Genomic DNA, 23,503 nt, shown 5'->3' with positions numbered 1-23,503 from the left:
ACAGATAGGTTCTTTTTGTCATGAAATTAAGAAAAATAAGCAGATACATTTTCTGATCCAGTTTTGGCTTCATTATTGTATAGAAACTGCAGTGTCAGTGTGAGCATAATACTTGCGGGGAGAGCTGTAACAGGTGCTGTCCTGGGTACCATCAGCGGCCCTGGAGGCCTGGAACCGTGTCCTCTGGCAATACATGTGAAGGTCAGTATACTTAGAATCTGAAGGTCAGTGCACTTTTCCTCTTAATACGTCTAAGTTTATGGTGTCTTAACAACTTTTATAGTTAGCAAGTGACTTGTTTTCTTAGAAATTTAAGTAGTTTCCAAAGCTGCAGAGTATCTTAAAATTTTTACTATTGTGGCCTAAATGTACCTTTATGGGTTTTCTGTTTTATCTACAAGTCCCCCTTCCCATATAGTTTATTATTCTGTATTAATTTTATTTTAGTTTTTGTTTCTGTTTTTTGACCATGGGATCTGCCAGGTTGTATATTCCTTATTGATTTGAATTTAAGTTTTAAATAGGCAATATATTCACAAGAGTCCTACATCTAACAATATGTAAAAGTACGTAGTAAAAAGCATGACTTCCACTTCATCTCCTTCCTTTGCACTTTTTATTATTTTCTAGTATGTCCTTCCTAAAATTGTTATACATATAAAGCATACGTTAACATATCCCTCCAGCCAATACAGTTCTTACGCAGAAGACAATGTACTATGCATGCCATTGTATACGTTGCTTTTTTTTTTTTTGAGACAGAGTCTTGCTTGCTGTGTCGCCCAGGCTGGAGTGTAGTGGCGCGATCTCAGCTCACTGCAACCTCTGCCTTCCGGGTTCATGCTTCATGCCATTCTCCTGCCTCAGCTCCTGAGTAGCTGGGACTACAGGCACCCGCCACCACACCTGGCTAAATTTTTGGATATTTAGTAGAGATTGGGTTTCACTGTGTTAACCAGGATGGTCTCCATCTCCTGACCTCGTGATCTGCCCACCTCGGCCTCCCACAGTGCTGGGATTACAGGCGTGAGCCACGGTGCACGGCCCACATCACTTTTTATATTTAACAATGTATCGTGAAATTCTTTCCATATTAGCAATTAGAAATGCTGTTTTTAAAAACAGTTGCACAGAATTCCGTCATACAAATGTAGTATAATTTATTAAACAACCACCTATCGATGGTTATTTTGATGGTTGTTAGTCTGTTGTCCACACAAACAGTTATGCAGTGATTAACCCTGTATAGGTCCTTCTCCAGTGGGCAAATACTTCTGCAAAATGTAATCCCAGGAGGTGGTTTCCTGGGTCAAATCGGTGCGTGCATTTATTATTTTGATGTTAATAGCTCTTCCCAATTGTCTTCCATAATATTGCCCATATCTTATTAACATTACTTATTCTAGGATTTTAATTTAATCTAAAGTCATAGAACTTACTTAGGGAGGTTGAGAGTTTTCTTTGTATAAGACATGCTACATCAATGAACTGAGATGTTAAAATATTCTCCTAGCATGTAATTGTCACAATAAAGCCAAAGACTGTTACTATGATGAAAGTGTTGCGAAGCAGAAGAAAAGTTTGAATACTGCTGGACAGTTCAGAGGAGGAGGGGTTTGCACAAACTGCTTGCAGAACACCATGGGAATCAACTGTGAGACCTGTATTGATGGATATTATAGACCACACAAAGTAAGAGTATTTCTTTGCCATTGCCGATCGTCATCTTCCCCAGGTGGAAAAGAGACTTTGTCAAGTCTTAACCTCTCTATTGGAGACTTTTATAATATTTCATTTATGTCCTTGTTACGCTAGTAGTGTTTATATATATATATTTCCTACTCTATCTGTCCTGCTTTTCTTGCTCAAAATAGGATGTCAGTCATTGTTATTTAACTTGAATTTAGGGGCCCATTAGCTATGTAATCCTGGGTCATAATACTAACTACGGATGTGAAAATTCAGCCATAACTAAAGCAGCTGTCTCTTGACTGTAGGAGGTGCTCAGCCAATCTTTTTTATTTTTATTTTTATTTTTTGAGACAGAGTCTCGCCCTGTCGCTAGGCCGGAGTGCAGTGGCGTGATCTCGCCTCACTGCAACTTCAGCTTCCCGGGTTCAAGTGATTCTCCTGCCTCAGCCTCCTGAGTAGCTGGGATTATAGGTGTGTGCCACCACACCCAGCTAATTTTTGTATTTTTAGTAGAGACAGGGTTTCACCATGTTGGCCAGGATGGTCTCAATCTCTTGACCTCACAATCTGCCTGCCTTGGCCTCCCAAAGTCCTGGGATTACAGGCATGAGCCACCATGCCCGGCCGTGTTCAGCCAATCTTTAATTGACTCGATATGTAGTTCTTACATGGGTCCTTGTGGTGGTCTGGTTATAACGTGGCTCTGAGAGACAGCAGAGCAAGGGGGGCTGGATAGCAGGGATAATGGAAAAAGATGCCACTTTGCTAATGGTACTATCTACTGTCACCATCAGAAAGATGTTTGGGTTTCCTGGCTTGAGATCACCTTATCTTCCTGAAACCTGACTCCCACCCCCATGTACAAAATCATCGTAATAGTCCCGTCTTGAGTAAAAAGCCAGTACCTTCTTATTGATACTATTGCCAACATTGCTGTTACTTCTAGTAAGAGAATCCAGGGCAACCTCTGCCTTTCAGGTGTCTCCTTATGAGGATGAGCCTTGCCGCCCCTGCGACTGTGGCCCTGTGGGGTCCCTCAGTTCTGTCTGTATTAAGGATGACCTTCATTCTGACTTACGCAATGGTAAGCACTTGATTCACTTTTGTGCTTGTAGTTGATTTTGTGTGTGTGTGGAAGATGTGCACATACTGGAACTATTACCATGGTATAGCCAGTTGGTAACATGATTCTTTATTGATTCCTTTGTTCACCAAGTATGTATCAAGCACCTACTATGTCTCGGGCAGTTTTTGAAGACCTGGGAATACGTGCTTAACAAGGTAGTCAAAGTCCTTGTTCTCAAAAACACTAAACAAACAAGTACATGGGTAATGTAATGCCAGGTCGAGAGGTAGCGTCATGGACATAAAGCAAAATTAGGACTCATGAATGGAGGGAGATGGGGTAATGAGGTGACAATGTTGGGGTGACGAAATGGCGTTTGAGCAGATAATTGAGCATTTGATGAAAGAAGAAATAAGGCTCATTTTAAAGCCATGTGTGTAACACAGTAAATAGCAATTGCTCTGCTTAGCTTTTAGAAGACATTCGGAGGGCTTTTGCTTACATCATCTCAGAGCAAGCACGTCCTCCCGTTAACTTGGTAAATGCCAGAGTTCTTTTTTTCCGTTTCAAAAACTGGCAAATTGACTTGCAAATACCAGGGTCTCCTGAATAGGTTGCATCTGTTCAGAGACTCCTGTGACCCCATCAAGTTCTTAGCCCCCGGCAGTTAAAGTGGCTATTGACCAGCAGGGATGGATGGGCCCCCCAGCAATGGGGAGGGTAAATTACCCAACCGAATTGATTCTGACGTGCAACTGGTGAGGGGATGATGATGATGATAATGAAGATGATGATGGTGATAGTGGTGGTGACATTTACCACCAATTGAGTTCATTTAAAAATATATATCATTTAAACTTTTCAACCATAGCAGGTAGAGATTACTTAACCCACTTTACAGGCAAGGAAACTGTAGCTCAGAGTAGTTAAGAAACGTGCCTGAGGGCCGGGCGCGGTGGCTCAAGCCTGTAATCCCAGCACTTTGGGAGGCCGAGACGGGCGGATCACGAGGTCAGGAGATCGAGACCATCTTGGCGAACACGGTGAAACCCCGTCTCTACTAAAAAATACAAAAAAACTAACCGGGCGAGGTGGCGGGCGCCTGTAATCCAAGCCACTTGGGAGGCTGAGGCAGGAGAATGGCGTGAACCCGGGAGGCGGAGCTTGCAGTGAGCTGAGATCCGGCCACTGCACTCCAGCCCGGGCGACAGAGCAAGACTCTGTCTCAAAAAAAAAAAAAAAAAGAAACGTGCCCGAGATCACACAGCCTGAAGGTTTCAGAGCTGACATTAAAAGCAAAGGTAGTGCTTGCTGCTACTGCTCTCTGCCACTTGCATCTGTGCTTTTTATTTTTTACAGTTTTATAATTTACAACGATACGGTTCTCCCATTTGAAGTCTACAATTCATTGTTTTGGTGTATTGGTGCAACCATCACCACAATCTAAGAGTCGAACATTTTCATCACCCCATAAAGAAGCCCCTTACAAACGAGCTGTTACTTCCTACTTTCCTCCAGCCCCTCCTCCCAACCCCTGGCAATCTTTAATTAGCTTTTTCTTTGCAGATTTACCTATTCTGAACATTACATAGAAATGGAACCATATGTGTTGGTTTTTGGTGACTGGCTTCTTTCATTTAGTATAATGACCCTTTTTCAGGATCATCCGTGTCGTAGCATGGATCAGTATTTCATCCCTTTTTATTGCCAAATAACATTTCGTAGTATGGACGTATCACGTTTTATATATCCATTCATCAGTTGATGAACATTTGAATTGTTTCTACTTTGGGGCTATTATGAATAATGCTACTAGGGACACTCATGTACAAGCGTTTTGTGGATGTATGTTTTCATTTTATTGGGTGTTTACTTAGGAGTGCAATTGCTGGATCTTACGGTAACTCTGTGCTTAACATTTTGAAGAAGTGCCAAAGAGTTTTCCAAAGTCACTCTGCCATTTTATATTCTCAGCTCCCTCTGTGGATTTCATCTCTGTTTTCTTTCTTTAAACAAGGAATGGCAAACTATGGCCCATGGGCCAAATCCAGCACACTGTCTGTCCTTTTGAGTATAGTTTTATTGGAACAGAGATGTAGCCATTTGCCTGTGTATTCTCTACGACTGTCTTCAAACGATAACGGCCGAGCTGAGCAGCTGCAGATGATTCTCTGAGGCCAAAAAGCCTAAAATAGACAGCCTCTGACCCTTTACAGAAAACGTTTGCCCACCCCTGCTTTAAACCTCTTTTGCCTTCGTGTTGGGTCATTGCCATTGTTGTCTTTCTAGGGAAGAGGCCGGGTCAGTGCCCATGTAAGGAAGGCTATGCAGGAGAAAAATGTGATCGCTGCCAACTTGGCTATAAGGATTACCCAGCCTGTGTCTCCTGTGGGTGCAACCCAGTGGGCAGTGCCAGTGACGAGCCCTGCGCAGGGCCCTGTGTTTGTAAGGTAAGTGGGGAGGTCAGAGATACCCCTGAACTTCCTTTGAGCTTCTCTGGAAAAGGGGTGTTTTCCATTGGCTCCAATGATCAGTTCTTGAGCAAAGTGATAAGGTTTAAGCAGAACTCCCCTTGCCCCTTCTGTCCAAGCCACACCGAGTTGGCTGTATTATATATGTTTGGACTTACGCAGGCATCTGGCTTGCTTTCTTTGTACCTCTGGTAATGGTCATATATTCCAGAGGCATTTCTGTGACTTCTTAGAGGACACCATGCACTGCATACCTTTATATTCCCACCTCCCTCTGTGGGCCTCATCTCTGTTTTCTTTCTTTAAACCAGCACGTGGTAAACTATGGCTCGTGGGCCTAATCCGACACACTGCCTGTTTTTGTGAATAAAGTTTTATTGGAACAGAGCTGTATCCATTTGCTTGTGTATTTTTGTGACTATGTTCAACCAATAAAGGCTGAGTTGAGTCGTTGGAAAAGAGATGCTATTGACCCCTACCTGAGTTCTGTGATATTCTTTTCCAGCCTTGTATTTGGAGGAGAACTGGGTTAACATTATATTTCCGAGAACACCAGTTAAAGGCAGATATGCTATTTTGAGTTTCTCTTAAAAAGGAGTTGAATAGTCATGAGAAGTGCATTAATGTGGTCCCAGTGAGGGGTTTTATTTGGCCTTACAATATTAATAACAATTTCTTCATAATTCATAGGATATTCTATTGTACCTATGTGCTTATTCCCACCTGTGCAGTCTTAGGCACATGTTATATACGACTGGAAATAATCTTGAGCATTTATGAATAAGACAGAAGATTGAAAACTGTCTTCAGATTTTGAAATGCTAGAAAGATCAGTAAAAAATGAAAGATTTAAAACAAAACAAAACAATTTAAATAGAATGACCAACTTCTAAGATCTCCAGCTTTGTTCTTGACTACAAAATCAAATTATATATATTTCAAAATCTCTATTCTGGAAATATTGACTTTATAAGGCCTCACCTTTACTTTGGACGTTTATTTTCCTGTCTCTGTGGATCGCCGAACACCTGTCTAGTTAATGTCATTTTATTCTCTCTGGACACATTGGTTTCAAAGCTAATCTTTTACCCTAACTTACAGGAAAATGTGGAGGGGAAAGCCTGCGATCGCTGCAAGCCAGGATTCTATAACCTGAAAGAAAAAAACCCCCAGGGCTGCTCCGAGTGCTTCTGCTTTGGCGTTTCCGATGTCTGCAGCAGCCTCTCTTGGCCTGTTGGTCAGGTGGGAGGCGCCATCTACTACGAGGCGGGATTTCGTGAGCAGGTCGTATTGCACAAGTTGGCACGAGCTGTGTGAGGAGGAAATGAGGATGACTTCCCCTGTGACACCACTCTCATCCCTTTGCAGTGACACTGACGTGGGTCAAAGGCAGCCCTCTGCTCCTCAAGTTTCTTTATAGGTCACGTGCTTGCTCCCACACACATTTCTCTATAGAAAAAACAGGATGATGTGGCACTAGAGAACACGTCATGTTTCAGTTTCTTCTGTGGGGAAATGGATTGGGTGGGGAAGTCAGCTCTCCCCGTGTCCGCCCCTGCTGCTCTCAGGCCTGGGAGCTCAGCCGGCCATGGGACCATGGGAATTTTCCAGCTCAAAGAGGTGAAGGATTAGGAGGCCCTCCAGTGGCAAGGGTGGGAACAGCGGCACGTGGTGCAGGGTTTCTGAATGCAGGCCAAGTTGTTTCGGGAACCGGGAGTTCTGGGGTGATGGGTTCAACAGGGGTGTCCAGGCGTGGCTAGAAGAGGTGGAGATGGTGTGATGGCTGCAGGCAAGGGAGGAGCTGCTCGGTAGGGACTTACCCACCGGTGACTGCCGTGGCCACCGCGCTGGGGGGAGTACCATCCCCTCTATGTAGGTGACACGCTGGGAGTGTAAGATCTAGAGGTTATCTTTGTACATTTTTCAGCATTTGGGTAAAAAGCAGGGGCAACGAAGAAGAGGGAGTCAGAGCTAGCAGGAGACATTTTGCTGAATGCATTTATGATGTTCTTTTGTTGGTTTCAATCTGAAGTCGATACCCATGGCCTTTATGGTTTTGCTCATTTATTTGCTTATACTGGATCTGGATTTGGGGTAGTGAGTCTTGTTCTCGGATCTTCCTGGTCCTTTACAAGTGGAAGGGTCAAGGGCCATGAGGTTCAGCCACGGGTGTTATGTTAATACCATCCGTAGAGAAGCTTTCTGGCCCATCTCTTCGCTGTGAACACATTACTGCTGCACTGGGTGAAGTCTAAGGTAAGTTCTATTTCATACTTCAAAACTCTTGAATTTGTTTTTAAGGTAAGCACTATGTCCGGGTGGCTGGTCACCGACCTGATCAGTCCCAGGAGGATTCCGTCTCAGCAAGATGCACTGGGCGGGCGTCACCAGGTCAGCATCAACAACACCGCGGTCATGCAGACGCTGGCTCCCAAGTACTACTGGGCGGCCCCCGAGGCCTACCTTGGAAATAAGGTGCGTGTGTCCCTGCAGGCAGCGATGTCTCCGACGAAGAGCTCGGGGAACACTGAGAAAGAACTTGCGCTGCCTGCATTTTAGGTAGTCTCATAGGGCACCTGAGTGGCGGACAGCATTTCACAGCCTGTACTTGCATCCAATGATATGAAGAAGGTTTTCTAGCCTTGTTAGACTTTATGTCGTATTATTCAGATAAGAACTTCTGCTCTTCTGGTCTGGTTCCTGAGCAGTGTGTTTGCTGAAGTCTCATCCCCTTCTCTGAGAGAAACTTTCCGGGTCCCTGGATCGCTTGTTTATGAAGTTCATCACATTCCCGCTTTGTTTAGTTTGCCGTAGGCTCAGCTTAACGCCTCCGTGGCTCTGTGGAGGGCCTGGCATACATAAAACAACTCAGGGAAGGTTCCAGCAGTGGGACTGCTGTGCTGCTCCCTCACTTTGAGTACCATGGCAGGCTGTGCTCATCTGAAGCTCACATTTAGAAACAGATGGAATACTTTCTGCTTTTGTTATATTTCGAGAAAATGCAAACTGGTGATTCTGCAATGTGGAGACTGGTTTGTAGGCTTAAGCCTTCCTTGCAATGATGTGTTCCCATTCCCCCTCCCCTGTTTGGCCACGTCTCTCCAGATTCTGATTGATGTGAAAATTTATTCCCGAGAATCCGTCTCAATTATTACAGCTCCCTGCTTACCTTCCCAAGGTTTTTTGTTTGTTTGTTTTAAAGTAATGGCATACGGGCATGCTAGTGTAGTGTAGGTTGGTATGCTTCTATTTAATTTGATGGTTATATTTTCATTTTAAAGCTTGTTTTGTATATTTTTAAGGAGTATTTATTTTTGAAAATTATTGTTTTTTTCCATCAAATTCTAATCCTAGAACATGTGCTCTATTTATGTGATTTTATCAACAGAGTTCAGTGATGTTTTTTTCTCTTGATATCACTTCTCCAAATTTATGGTGCAGAGTTGAGTTCTGAACAATAGATTGCCGCCACATACCCATCCGAAAGAAAATCTTTATTTTGTATTGACGGACATCTCATCGGAAGAAACACCTTTGGTCCTTTCTCTAACTAGCAAATCAGACCTGTCCTTTATTGTCCTACGAGGAGGATGCTGAAGTGAAAATGTGGATATTGTAGACATGGGTCAAACTCCCCATCCCTTGAATTACTTAAATGAAGTAAATATCTATTGTGTGATTAACAAAAGTTTATAGTAATCTGCCTTGCGGTCTCTAGCCAAGAGTCCGTTTTTCCTCTGTGCTTTCAAACAATGTGCTGCATTTTGGCGATACTGATTAACCAAAGTGTTTCCAAATACACTTCCCTTTCACTGCCTTTAGTGTGAATTTCCTTGTCTGTCATGGCCAAGGCGATAGTTGCAGCCTAGTTGTTTGCAGGTGGATCCCAGTGACCACTTCCTCTTACGTGATTGTTGCTGCGATTGTTTTACCCTTTCGTGTTCACTCTCACTTAAACATTTCAGCTGGCTGCATTTGGTGGATTCCTGAAATACACGGTGTCTTACGACATTCCAGGAGAGGCGGTAGACAGTCACCTCACGTCGCACGCTGACGTCATCATTAAGGTGATTGTTTTTGCTTTGATTCTGCTATAGAGCTTAGGGCTTAGTGGGCTGATAGTTTATGACTGAAAGTGACTAGGTGAGGCCACCCCAGCAAGAAGCTGGTGGCCAGGTGGCCATTCAGCAGACCCTGGACTTGGGCGGGGACTGCTGAGATGGTGAGTGTGAGAATCTGTCTTTGAGTCCATTTCTGGAGTTGCCTCAGGACAGCACCTGCCGCTCTTCTCTTCATCGCCAGTGTACCCATCTTTTCACATTTAAAAAGGAAGCAGGGCTTGGTGGCTCATGCTTGTAATGTAAGTGCTTTGGGAGGCTGAGACAGGAGGATTGTTTGAGGCCAGGAGTTTCAGACCAGTCTAGGTAACATAGTGAGACCCCATCTCTCAAAAATTAGCCAGGCACCATGGCACGTGCCTGTAATCCCAGGTACTCGGGAGGCTGAGGCAGGAGGACGGCTTGAGCCCAGGAGTTCAAGGTTACAGTGAGCTGTGACTGCACCGCTGAACTCCAACCTGGGTGACAGAGACGGAGCCTATCTCTAAAAAAAAAAAAAAAAAAAAAAAATTTAAGTCAAAAGGAGACAAAATTTTGCTCTGACCTTGAATCTTCTAAGTCTCTTCTTCCCTGTGCCACTTTGCCTCTCAGACGAATGGTTTAGGCAATACTTGGCAGTCTAAGGACAGTAGACGTGTTGCCATTCTTGTCCTCAGCCTCTGTCCCTATCCCCACCTCCTCGGTCTCCACAAAAAAAATCCAGCTCAGTCAGGAGGGCTCCCCAAGTCCCAGGGTCCGGGGCACGTTTGGGCAGAAAGCACTCCAGGTTCTTGTCTCGTGTCCTTTCATCTGGAGCTATCTGCACCTCCATCTCCAGCCCGAACAATTGCAGACCGTACACGGTAAATCACTTTGGTTAACAGCAATTTGATGAAAAGCTGGAGCTCTGTTTATATACTTTTTCTACCTCTGTACTTTAGTTAAAGATTTGAGGTGTCAGATGGGTTGCTTTGATAAAAACTGTGGGCAACTGCATGACTTTCTTTCTTTTCCAAGATCCCAGCAAAGTACACAGCATTTCACTTTATTACCGGAACCCCTCTAAAAATAATACAATGAAACACGTTTTCTCTTGATAATCCTGAGCCAAGAGCTGTAGACACCATTACATGTTTGCCACAAGAAGCTAGGCACGAATGAAAAACCACATTGCTGAATACAAAATTTAATTTTATTTTTTATTTTATCATTAGATTCAATGACGAATGTGTTTTCTCTTGTTTTTGAATGTTAGGGAAACAGACTCACTTTAAGCACACAGGCTGAGGGTCTGTCATTGCAGCCTTATGAAGAGTACCTAAATGTGGTTAGACTCGTGCCTGAAAACTTCCGAGATTTTCACAGCAAAAAGCAGATCGATCGTGACCAGCTGATGACTGTCCTTGCCAATGTGACACATCTTTTGATCAGAGCCAACTACAATTCTGCAAAAATGGCTCTTTACAGGTATGTATTGGAAATGGAGGAAAAACTTATGGTGAAGGTACTCCAATTTTATCTTCATTTATTAGTATATATTTAAAGTTCAACATATTTTACATTCATTATATTAAGCACACAGCTAAAGGAACTGGTAGGCTTAAAAACTACTAAGTTTACAAATGTAATTTTATTGAAAAACATAAGAACAGTTGTCCACATCAGCTGTATCCAGTAGAAGACAGACTTGACATTAGGATGAGAAACTTTCAAAGGGGGTTTCTGGGAAACGCATGATGAGTTAGTGATTGTCTGGACCATGTTGCACCTGGTTCTCACCAGCCTAATGTTAACCATCTTAGCTTTTACTCAGTCCATTTAAGTGAATGTATCCATCGTTGGTCATTTTATTACTTTGAGGAGGACAATTTCTGGCAATGTCGTGCCAAGCATCAAAGTTGTATGCAGCTAGGCTGGGCATGGTGGCTCACGCCTGTAATCCCAGCACTTTGGGAGGCCAAGGCAGGTGGATCGTATGAGGTCAGGAGTTTGAGACCAGCCTGGCCCAACATGGTGAAACCCCATCTCTACTAAAAATACAAAAATTAGCCAGGCATGGTGATGCATGCCTGTAGTCCCAGCTACTCAGCAGGCTGAGGCATGAGAATCATTTGAACCCAGGAGGTGGAGGTTGCAGTGAGCTGAGGTCGTGCCACTGCACTCAAGCTGGGGCAGCACAGCAAGACTTTGTCTCAACAACAACAACAAAAATGTTGTATGCACCTAACACAAACATAGCATGCCACATTTAAGGATAATCTTTCTATTTGTGATCATTGAATGGATTAATTTTTCTGAGGTGCTTTAACTCCAAATAGGCAGCACCACACGTTTCCCACAGTGGTCTATGGGCAGCAGCACGACTTTGTACCAAACATTGAAGGCATTTCCAGGGAATAATGATGGCTCCCAGAGAATGTACTGTTGTGAAAGACCTTTAGTTATTTACAAAAAGCACATCACTCTTTTACTGGATTTAAAGGTTTTTTTTCTGAGATGGAGTCTCCCTCTGTCACCCAGGCTGGAGTGCAGTGGCACAATCTCAGCTCACTGCAAGCCCTGCCTCTCAGGTTCAAGAGATTCTCCTGCCTCAGCCTCCCGAGTAGCTGGGACTACAGGCGCCCGCCACCACGCCGGCTGATTTTTTGTATTTTTAGTAGAGATGGGGTTTCACCCTGTTAGCCAGGATGGTCTCGATCTTCTGACCTCGTGATCCACCTGCCTTGGCCTCCCAAAGTGCTGGGATTACAGGTGTGAGCCACTGCACCCGGCAGATTTAAATCTTTTAGGAGCCCGTCTTCACTGAGATGTGAGGTGTATTTGCGAGCGTGTGAGTCACGTAACAATCTGTCTGTCTGTAGGTTGGAGTCCGTCTCTCTGGACATAGCCAGCCCTAATGCCATCGACCTGGCGGTGGCCGCCGATGTGGAGCACTGTGAATGTCCGCAGGGCTACACGGGGACCTCCTGTGAGGTGACGCTTCTCTCTTCCTGCCTTTTTCCTTTCGTTCCTTCCTAAGGGGAAAACAGTGCACTGAAGGGGATGTCATGGCACACATTAGAATTTTAGCTTTAGCAACCCGATGTTTGGCTCAGTCTTTTTTGGGCAATAGAAATATCAGAAGTCACATTGCTTAAAAAAATCAGATTCCTCCACCAGGAATGGGCTGAAGCACTGGACAATATTCTGACGTAGTGCTGCCCTCCTACCTTAGTCAACAGGAAACTTGCAATACCCATGCCACTGACTGTGTTTCTAAGGAGGATGGAACTTGATCATATTTGAACATTTACAAATCACCAGCATGTGACCTGGGTGGCTTTATACAAGCCAGCCCTATTTTGAGACCTTTTATGGCCCCTGGGTATTTTACTTTGGTGGGCTCCACCTTACATGTGAAATATACGAAAATGCACTTGCAGTCCTCAATGAAAGTAATCTGTTGCTAAAAATATTTTGAAATTACTTGGACAAACGTATTGATATTAATACCATAACAAGAATAGGCCATAAGACTCGTTGCACAACCATTACGTTTTTGTGTGTACGTTTCTACCTTTAAAAAGAAATAAGGAACTGGATTATGGTGATGGTTGCACAGCTCAGTAAGTTTTTTACTAAAAGTCATTGAATTGTACACTTGAAATGAGTGAATTGTGTAGCATGTAAATGATACCTCAGTTAGGATGCTTGAGAAAAAAGACATTTCTGTACTCATGGGCAACTGAGCAGTTTCTTGTTTGTAACGTAGTGGAGGGAGGATGACTTTCCTTTCTCTTGCAGTCGTGCCTCTCTGGCTATTACCGCGTGGATGGAATACTCTTCGGAGGAATTTGTCAGCCCTGTGAGTGCCGCGGCCATGCAGCTGAGTGCGACGTTCACGGCGTTTGCATTGTGAGTCTCATTGAAGCTCAGGTGCCCTGTCCTACTCACTTCAGAACCATTTGCTGTGTACAAGTGAATTTTTGTTTTTTGAGTGCTTCCTCCACGGAATAACCCTGGCCTCACAGACCCCAAAGAAAATTTACAGGTTTAAGCTCATGTTATGAAATGTTTCTTGTTGTTTTTTTTTTGAAAAAAGTTACTTTGGTAATAGTAGAAAAGGGATATACAATTTCATTACAGTTCTTTTTATTAGAACAATATAAAGTAATTGTTTTTATTTGCTGAGACTGTAAAGCAATGGAAAGGTAGAAAATGTTGTCTACTTACTAAATACAAAGGATAGGATCTTTGAGATGACAGTGCTAATATTTATTTATTTATTTATTTGAGACAGAGTCTTACTCCAAGCTGGAGTGCTTACTGCAGCCCTGGACCTTCTGGGCTCAAATGGTCCTCCCGCCTCAACCCTCCAAGCAGCTGAGGCCACAGACAATGCTAGTATTTTTTTTTAAATCGTGATATTACATAATATACCATAAGAAGAAGAATAAAGTGTAATCACACCCACTTATATACCGTGCTTTATAGTTAGTTGGGATAAACTCATCAAACAGATACTTCTTTCATGCAATATGAGTTGAAACAGGGCTTAAGAAATAGGTAGTTAATCTTGAGAATGAACGTTGGGGCAGGCATGGGGCAGGACTTGTTTTTTAACTTCAATCTGGAATTCTTCTAGGCCCTATGCCCTGAAGCCAGGCCACCCTCTGGGGTCTCATGGGTTTGATCCTCAGAGGTGGAGTGACTGCAGATGCTAACCAGCTGTACCCTGGTCACCTGGCAGGGAAATGGTCACGCTTTTTCCAAAAGGGATCGACTAGTCACAGAGTTAGGGAGAATTAATTACCAGACCCAGGGAGAAGATCTCAGAATGATGCCCAGGATGGCTTATTGGCTCTAGAATTAGAATTTAATTTTTCTTTATTCTGTAAGTAAAGTTTTCGTTTTCCCCCATCTAGGATCAGATATTGAATTTTATCATCATGTCTTCTTAGGCTTTTAATAGGAAATGTTTCTACTGCCTTTCTTTGTATTTTATGCTATTGGCATTTTGAAGAATATAATCTTTTTTTTTTTTTTTTGAGACAGAGTTTGCTCTGTTGCCCAGGCAGTGGTGCGATCTCAGCTGACTGCAAGCTTCACCTCCCGGGTTCACGCCATTTTCCTGCCTCAGCCTCCTGAGTAGCTGGGACTACAGGCGCCCACTAATTTTTTGTATTTTTAGTAGAGATGGAGTTTCACCGTGTTAGCCAGGATGGCGTCGATCTCCTAACCTCGTGATCCACCCGCCTTGGCCTCCCAAAGTGCTGGGATTACAGGCATGAGCCACCACGCTCGGCCGAATATAATCATTTAAAAAAAGAAATAGAATGTCCTTGGTTCTGGGCCCTTCTTTTGTTTCTCATGGATTATTCAGGCCGGAATACTTTGTCAAGGCTGAGTATCTCAGTGCACTGCCCATGGGAGTCCCAGTGTCTCTCTGGCCCTCACTGGTGATGTTAATTCTGATTACACAGGCAAGGTGTCGGTCCATTTTTCCACTATATATGAATGATTCTTTCCTTTTGCAACTGAAAAACAGTTGGAGGAGGACACTGTGAGACCATATGCATATCCCACTCTTCATCTGAATTCCCCTTAGAGGTAGGGGTCGGAAGGTTCTGGCCAAAGCAGCACTTGCTGTCATGTTTGCAAAAGCTTCTGCCCTTGTCTGTGCTCATCAGTCAGAGAGAAAGCTCTCAGGTTTCGCATTTATGCAAACTACACTTGCTGATACTAATCTGAAAACAGGAGGCCTTCCTCATATAGCTCAGAGTTTTGTGACTGGTTTTAGCATTTTGTCTTTTTTTTTTTTTCCACTTGGACTTCAAGTTGCTTATAGATAAATCTGAAAATCCTTTAAGACAACCTGAGCCGATTCTTCTGGTGCATGTTCCTAGGCATGTGCGCACAACACCACCGGCGACCACTGTGAGCAGTGCTTGCCCGGCTTCTACGGGGAGCCTTCCCGAGGGACTCCCGGGGACTGCCAGCCCTGCGCCTGCCCTCTCACCATAGCCTCCAACAAGTAAGCCTCGGACCTCATCACCATTTCCTGCCGGCATGGCCAGGATTCCCACCCAGATGTCTACTAATGTCTTCAGAGCAAGCCTTTGTGTGTAATAAGTGTGTGAACTTAGCCCAGTGACAATTGATTTGGATTAAAGACAGAGGGGTGGGTTATTTTCTTCTAAACCAAAGTTTGGCATATTAAAGCAAGCAAGAAAAGGTGTATGCCAGCAAGGACCTCTGCACGCCGTTTTCCCTCTTGGTTCCTCTTGGTCATCAGTTGTTTCACAAGTATATATTGTCTGCTCACCAGTGGGCTAGGAGGTAGAGGGATACAGACAGGAATAAAACATTGTCCCTCGACTTAGGGAGTTTTTGATCTAATGACCAAAATACGTATGTATGAGCCTAAACAAGAATAGTCTAAATCCATTCATTGATTCAGCAGATGTTTATGGAGTGCCTACTGCATCCTGGGTTTTACGGCAGGTGTTCTGAATAGCAAGCTGTTCTCACCTGGCCGTGGGCCCCAGGGGACGCAGTGTGGTCGTGAGTGTAGTGAGACCTGTCCACCAGATGGTGGGGTGGAGGGAGAGCAGTGTCCAGCTTACCTAGGTGGATGCAGGAAGCTCTTATCTCAGACTTGCAGGAGAAGGGGTTCTACAGGCAGCACGGACAGGCGTTCTAGGCAGATGGAGCTGGGCGTGCCATGGCGTGGCAGCAGGAACAGGCATCGCCCATTTGAGGAATTGCAGCAGGCCATGGAACAGAAGGCATGGAGGGAGGTGGAAGGAGATGTACCAGGCAAGGCCTTGTAGTCACGCTGGGGCAAGTGCATCCCACAGGCCAGCAGCTTAAAAGCCTCTGTCTCTCGCTGGTTTAACCTTTAGAACTCTTCCTCCACCCACTCTCAAAGAATTCCCCCAGGGATTTTTATTTGAAATTCCAGTATATAGAAAGGATGCAGTCAGGGTTACTCGCGATGAAATTGGGGGTATTTACTGTCATCCACCCTGTGCAGGCTCCTCAAGGTTTAGGAATAGGGTTGGAAGGGGCATCAGTTAGCAGGGGGGTCCCTGGAGAGGTGCGAGAGCCTCCTGACCACTTTGTGTTTGAGCGAGCTCACTTTTGCCCTGGTATGGGCAGGGCTCTGATGTGCGAAGTCAGTGCCAGGGAACCCGAGGTGGGGAACTCAGCATCCTAGGAGCACCCGAATAGGCCTCCTGGAGGAAGTGTCAGCTGAGTTGGGCACTGGGGTGAGCTGGGTTAACCCAGGCAGACAGCGGGAGAAGTTGGCGCGCTGTGTGCTGAGAACAAGAGGAGTAGGAGCAGGGAGTGAGGCGCGAGTGTCAGTGCCTGGATCATGGGACCAAGAGTCGATGAGGGGTTGAGGCTCACAGGGTGGGCTGGCTGACCAGAGGCCCCGGGTTCTGAGCTAAGGAGATCTCACTGACAGTCTGTAAGCACAGGAGTGGTAGAAATTAAGCATTTTAAATATTTAGAAATTCGACTTCATCCATTGGAAAATTTTGTTCTTTTCTGTTCTGACAGTTTCAGCCCCACCTGCCTCCTCAATGATGGGGATGAGGTGGTCTGCGACCAGTGTGCCCCAGGATACTCAGGAGCTTGGTGTGAGAGGTACTCTGCATCCACTGGCTTCAAAATGCTGTGTTCACATTTTCAAAATTGAATATAAATTCTATGTGTTTGTTTTTAAATGCATAGTTAAGTGTGGTTTTGGAGTTTTGATGCATAATTGTTATTTCATAGAATCACTGAGAAAAATCAATATTTCATGTTTTAAAATTAATGTTAAACCTTGCTGGGAATTTTTAAAGAATGGTACTCTTTTCCTGGCTAATGTGAGTTCTCATCAAGAACAATAGGCCGGGCGTGGTGGCCCACACATGTAATGCCAGCATTTTGGGAGGCCGAGGCAGGCGAATCTCCTGAGGTTAGAAGTTCAAGACCAGCCTGACCAACATGGTAACACCCCGTCTCTACAAAAACACACACACACACACACACACACACACACAAAAAAAGGCTGGGCATGATGGCAGGTGCCTGTAATCCTAGCTACTTTGGAGGCTGAGGCAGGAGAATCAGTTAAACCTGGGAGGTGGAGGTTGCAGTGAGTGGAGATTGCACCATTGCACTCTAGCCTGGGAGACAGAGTGAGACTCCGTCTCAAAACCACAACAACAACAAAAGCAATAGGAAGCAGCAAGGAGTGGGTATCTGTGGTTCACACATTTGAATATTCCGTTGCTCCCGGCTATTCTGGAGATGACAGGTGGTTTGGTTTAGTAGCTGTCTTCTGGCTTCTGAAAGCCAGTGCTGTTTTACTATGTGTGCGCCTCGGTGCCCAGCTCTGGCCGAGCCTGTAGGAGGCTGTGTGGCATCTGGAGTGCTCAGGGGTGGGTCAGAGTTGGCTCTGGACACGGTTGCACGTCCACTGGATTTATGCCTCATTTTGGACGCTCTCCCCCTTCATCATGACAGGTGAAGGAGATCTGGGAATGCCCGAGTGTGGAGTCGCATCCCTTTCACAGTAAATCTCAGGGAACAGAGTCAGTCTGATTTACTGGCCACTCAGGGAGCCCCTGGACAGTGCGGTAAGGCCTTAAGTAATTGCATTTGTCTGAATCCGCTTTCCATCTTTGATACAGATGTGCAGATGGTTACTATGGAAACCCAACAGTGCCTGGCGAATCTTGTGTTCCCTGTGACTGCAGCGGCAACGTGGACCCCTCGGAGGCTGGTCACTGTGACTCGGTCACCGGGGAGTGCCTGAAGTGCCTGGGGAACACAGACGGCGCCCACTGTGAAAGGTGTGCTGATGGCTTCTACGGGGACGCTGTGACAGCCAAGAACTGCCGCGGTGAGTGCGCGAGCGTGAAGTCAGGTCGGCTGCATATCGCCGTAGAAAGTCACATGGGTCACACAGGACCCAGCCTAGGAGGTCACACTCTCTTGAGGGGTTACCTGCATTAATGCTGGGTCTCCGATCAAACACAGACCCACGACCCGGTTCTTCCCTGGCTACCCTGTCTGGGCTTGGTTAGTCACAACCCATAGGGGCCAGTGGCCTGGAAAGATGCAGCCTGCCACTCAAGCGGCCAGTGTGACCTGAGAGAGTTCTGGCTCTGCTCCCAGTGACTGAAATGAAAAGTGGGGAAGCTCAGAGCCTGTCACATTCATAAGGGAGATACTTCAGGGGCTGCATGAGGCAGATGAGATTCCAAGATGAAGAGTGGGAAATGGTAAGACTGTAACCCCAGAAACTACGTAAAGCACCGTGTGGTGCATCTCAGTCCTCTGTGCCGAAACTACCCGATCCCTGTGTCCCTCTGCTGAATTTGAGTCTTGAAATTACAGATCGTGGAGAAAACTAGATTCTCCTATACAGCAGACGACCTGGCCGGAGGGATGATTCAGCCCTCAGATTTTGAAGCAGTGAAAGAACAAAACTGGCAATTATAAATTATTTTGAGTATTTCATAGAAATGCCAAAGTCATACTATCATACTATGGTATTACAATGTGGGGACGCAAGAGGGCGCCAGCTATACAGAAAACGTACTTTCCCAGACACACATGGAGAGATTGGAAATGTTTTATAGCCCTGGGCCAATCAGGCTGATCTCCAGCAGGTGGCCACCTTGACTGGCTATCATACCAGGATAATTATGATAACAGGATTTCTACAATGCTTCACAGTTTACAGAATGTTTTTATCGTTTTCATGTCATTTCTTTTCATCATTACTGCAAGCCTTGGTGATTCGTTCCTCCGTTCATTCATTGTTTATTAAGTGTCTGGTATTTCCCAGACACTACCCTAAGAACTGTGACAGGTAGTTGGGAAATTGTGGTTCAGATCTACTGGGAAGCTACACATGATGATGGTATGGGGAAAAAACATGCCTGCAGATCCAGGCGTTGGAGTCTGACTAATGTGACTTTGATTCCAGGACCAACTGTGTGACATTGAGCTAATTTATTAGCCTCTCTGAGCCACTATTTTGTTATTCATAAAATGGACATAATTATATGTGTATATTAAGGCCTTTCTGAGAAGTCAGTGCGATAACATTTACAGTTCTAGACATGAAATAAATGGTAGCTATGATAATTACTAGTAATAAAGCAATCATTTTTGTTATATTTTCACACCACTGCTGTCCAATAGAAATATAATGTAAACCACACATGTAATTTAAAATTTTTTAGTAGCCACATTTTTCAATAGTAAAAAGAAATAGGTGAAATGTATTTTAATAATATATTTTACCTGAGCTGATATAATAAAAATTAGCATTTTGTCATGTGATCAGGTTTTAAAAGTATTAAAGCAATATTTACTTTCTTTTTTAGTATTGAGTTGTCAAAATTGAGTGTATATTTTATAGCCCAGCTCAGTTTGCTAAATTTTCATCAGAAATACTTGATCTACATGCAGATTACAGAAAATTTACAGTTGAAAAGGTAGTTCAAACATATTTAAAATTTTTCCATCCTGTACCAAAAATTATTTTCTTTAATATTGGCATCCACGTTGACAAAACCGCTTCAGTATTTAAATTTAAACTCAGAGATTTGGTTCTTCGGTTGCATCGGCCACATCTCCAGCATTTGGTAGACATGTGTGGTGGGCGGCCACAGGACAGGACTGTGAAGGTGAAGGCGATGAATGACTGTCTGGGGGTGCACTTGAAGGCACAGAGGACGGGCAGGCCCATCAGCCCAGGGTGGCCAGGGCTGCCTCCTGAGGGGAGTGCTGTTCATCTGAGACTTGAAGGATGGGAAGAGGAACCCCAAGAAGAGTGACCAGTGTGGGAAGACGGGCCCAGGCAAGCGGGCAGGCCCTGCCCAAGGTAGAGGCTGGAGAGAGAGTGACCAGAATGGAAAAGACAGAGACAGGGAGGGGAGGTCTCGGGCTGACAGGTGGGAAGCAGCCACGTCGGCGGGGTCTCGTGTGCAGTGTTGAGGTGCTGCGGTCACTTCGTCCTCACTGTCCTGGGACTCACCAGGGTGTGATTGGAGCTGTGTGTTTGAATAGCGCCCTGCTGCCAGCGTTGAGGAGAGACTGGCTGCCGGGGTGTTGGGTTAGGAGACGAGACCGGAAATGAATCTTGCTGATGAGGGCTTCAGATAGGGCCTTTGCCATGGAGGTAAAAGAGAAGACATAAAATAGGTGTTAGTGACAGATTGGAAGGTGGAGGAAGGACGGTTAGAGCAGCTGGGGTCTGGGTCTGGGCCTGGGCTGGTGGGGCTGATGCTGGCCGGGCTGTCTCTAGTTTCTCAGCACTTCACAGCTTTTATTCCTCTCTCGCTTTCTCATCCCCTCCTCGCATCCCCTGGTTTCGATGAGACAAAGTGTTGTGAACGGTTTCTGTGTATCTCACGAGCAATCCTTCCGTTTCTGTAACAGGCTTCCCTCCGTGGACTTCCCATAGGGCCCCCCATTCTTAGATAATACTATAGTCTGTTAGGTTAAACCAGGTGAAAGTGCCGGTGTTGTATGTGATTGACCTTCTCTAAAGCAAGTGCCTATAGTTCAACCCGGTATTTATCTGTTTACTCACCCGTAACTCTGACTCACTTGAAGCTTGGTAGGAGGAGAAACTGATCATCAGGTTCACCTTCAGCAGCTGCAGCCGGAGGTGTAGACAGGCCGTCCAGGTAGAGTAGGCGCTGGGGGAGATGAGGATGGCGAGAAACCTCACGGAACTCTAATATTAAAGAAATCTTATATTAAATAAGTTAAATGAGTATAATTTTTATATTGCAAGCTACTCCTGGAGAATTAAAATATATATAAAGTACCTGGCTATTCAGTAATTGGCCTAAAATAATACTATTTTAAATTAGTACTATCTATAACATAAATACTATTTTAATTAAGAATTACTAATTAAATTAGTAATTAGTAATTACTGGCCAGGCACAGTGGTTCACACCTGTAATTTCAGCACTTTGGGAGGCCAAGGCCAGTGGATCACCTGAGGTCAGGAGTTCGAGACCAGCCTGGCCAACATGGCAAAACCTCATTTCTAATAAAAATGCAAAAATTACCTGGGTGTGGTGGTGAGTGCCTGTAATCCCAGTTACTTGGGAGGCTGAGGTGGGAGAATCACTTAAGCCTGGGAGGCGGAGGTGGCAGTGAACTGAGATTGTGCCACTGCACTCCAGCCTGGGTGACGGAGTGAGGCCCCGTCTAAAAAAAAAGAATCACCTTAATAATTATTACTGCAGAGAGAGAACTAGTAATAGCTGTGTGACCTATGGAAAGTTATCTAATCTTTCCAAATTGTAGATTTTGTAGATTTCACACCAAAAATAGAGAACATTATTTTTATTTCACCTCCCTCCTTGGTTTGTGATGAAAGTACAAAGAAATACTGAATGTGACAGGCACAGGCTGACAGACACATACAGTGAATATGATTTTTTAAATTATCATCCATAGTTTGTATTGATCATACTTGCATTGAACTTTAAATATTCCCCAGAGAAAGGGGCAGCTTTAAGTGAAACACGGAGGGGAGACACAGGAGAAACAAGGAGGGCTGAAAAGTGGGCGTCCCAAATACCTCAGTAAGAGGGCAATGCAAAAGGGAGAGGGAGGTCACGGGGTCCCTTCCACAGAGCCACGGGGTAAGAGGGGGACCGAAGTCTACTCCCTGAATTTCGTGCCTGGGAAACCCCTGGAGACTTTTGGGAGAACAGTTGTAGCAGACAAGGGGCCAGGAGGACACTATGCAAAAGTTGGATTGAACAGACGTGCCAGGGAGGTGGATGTTCCGATGGAGGGTCAAGGGGAGGGCGTGTCTTGTGTTTGATGGGGTCAGTAGAGAAGGATGTGCTGGGGAATTAGCAGTAGGGTCTGCACAGTCCAGCTATGGGTTGACAGAGCAAGTCCCTGAAGGGCGCCAGTGAATGGGGCCTCCTGTGGGACTTCAGCGTTAAGGCCCCCACCCCAGGAAAACAGGTGGCCAGCCTGGCCTAAATCATGAAGGAGGCGAATCCCAGCACGTTTCCTCTGCCCTCGACCTTCCCATGTCCCGTGTCCGGCACTCTTGCTGCAGCCTCCAGGTTGTGTTTGGGCCTTCCATTATTTGTGAAGTTTTTCTCTCTTTTTTGTTATATCATTATGTCATGACACACACTGTACATGTTCTGAGTCCACGCATTCATAAAGAGTGCCTGGGGGCCGGGCGTGGTGGCTCACGCCTGTAATCCCAGCACTTTGGGAGGCTGAGGTGGGCAGATCACGAGGTCGGGAGATCGAGACCATCCTGGCTAACACGGTGAAACCCCGTCTCTACTAAAAATACAAAAAATTAGCTGGGCATAGTGGCGGGTGTCTGTAGTCCCAGCTACCTGAGAGGCTGAGGCAGGAGAATGGCGTGAACCCGGGAGGCGGAGCTTGCAGTGAGCCGAGATGGCACCACTGTACGCCAACCAGGGCGACAGAGCGAGACTCGTCTCAAAAAAAACAAAAAAAAGAGTGTCAGGCAACATATTAAATATTCTTTTTTTTTTTTTTTGAGATGGAGTTTCAGTGTTGCTCAGGCTGGAGTGCAGTGGCGCGATCTCGGCTCACTGCAACCTCTGCCTCCCAGGTTCAAGAGATTCTGCTGCCTCAGCCTCCCGAATAGCTGGGATTACAGGCATGTGCCACCACGCCTGGCTAATTTTTGTATTTTTAGTAGAGACGGGGTTTCACCGTGTTGGCCAGGCTGGTCTTGAACTCCTGACCTCAGGTGATCTGCCCTCATTGTCCTCCCAAAGTGCTGGAATTACAGGCATGAGCCACTGCACCCAGCCAACGTATTAAATATTCTAACTGAAGTGCTTATTGAGGGTTCCCCTGTGAATATTGATTAAATATATTTTGGACCCATAAGATTGTATCACTTGGCAAAGATAGGGGCCTTTGTAGCTTTGTCAGTGTTGTAACTGTAGATAAAATGGAACCATCTGGCCTGAAACGACAAATGACTTATGACTTAGAACTGGGATATATCATATTTAATGAAAAGTTATTTTTCATTAAATTATGAAATATAATATTAATATGTACTTATTTAGATTACGTTTTAACTGAGCTTTAAAATATTAAATATGTGGCCAGGCACAGTGGCTCACGCTTGTAATCCCAGCACTTTGGGAAGC

The 23,503-nt window shown here is 45.0% G+C and overlaps 1 protein-coding gene across 1 annotated transcript in view; it reads left to right on the top strand.

The window, feature by feature from the left end:
- LAMA1 (laminin, alpha 1) overlaps positions 1-23,503 on the top strand; it is a 189,664-nt gene that overhangs the window by 89,742 nt on the left and 76,419 nt on the right. The window contains exons 11-23 of the mRNA XM_011957824.1: positions 84-201; positions 1,514-1,692; positions 2,671-2,776; positions 5,048-5,208; positions 6,331-6,471; positions 7,531-7,704; positions 9,195-9,296; positions 10,582-10,793; positions 12,188-12,299; positions 13,110-13,220; positions 15,212-15,339; positions 16,872-16,958; positions 17,993-18,204. Of these exons, the coding sequence (XP_011813214.1) occupies positions 84-201; positions 1,514-1,692; positions 2,671-2,776; positions 5,048-5,208; positions 6,331-6,471; positions 7,531-7,704; positions 9,195-9,296; positions 10,582-10,793; positions 12,188-12,299; positions 13,110-13,220; positions 15,212-15,339; positions 16,872-16,958; positions 17,993-18,204 (1,843 nt within the window). The remainder of the gene's footprint in view (positions 1-83; positions 202-1,513; positions 1,693-2,670; positions 2,777-5,047; positions 5,209-6,330; positions 6,472-7,530; positions 7,705-9,194; positions 9,297-10,581; positions 10,794-12,187; positions 12,300-13,109; positions 13,221-15,211; positions 15,340-16,871; positions 16,959-17,992; positions 18,205-23,503) is intronic.

This window comes from Colobus angolensis, unplaced genomic scaffold, assembly GCF_000951035.1.
Source record: "Colobus angolensis palliatus isolate OR3802 unplaced genomic scaffold, Cang.pa_1.0 Scaffold45, whole genome shotgun sequence".
Taxonomy (NCBI): Eukaryota; Metazoa; Chordata; class Mammalia; order Primates; family Cercopithecidae; genus Colobus; species Colobus angolensis.
This window is presented reverse-complemented; position numbering and strand designations above follow the sequence as displayed.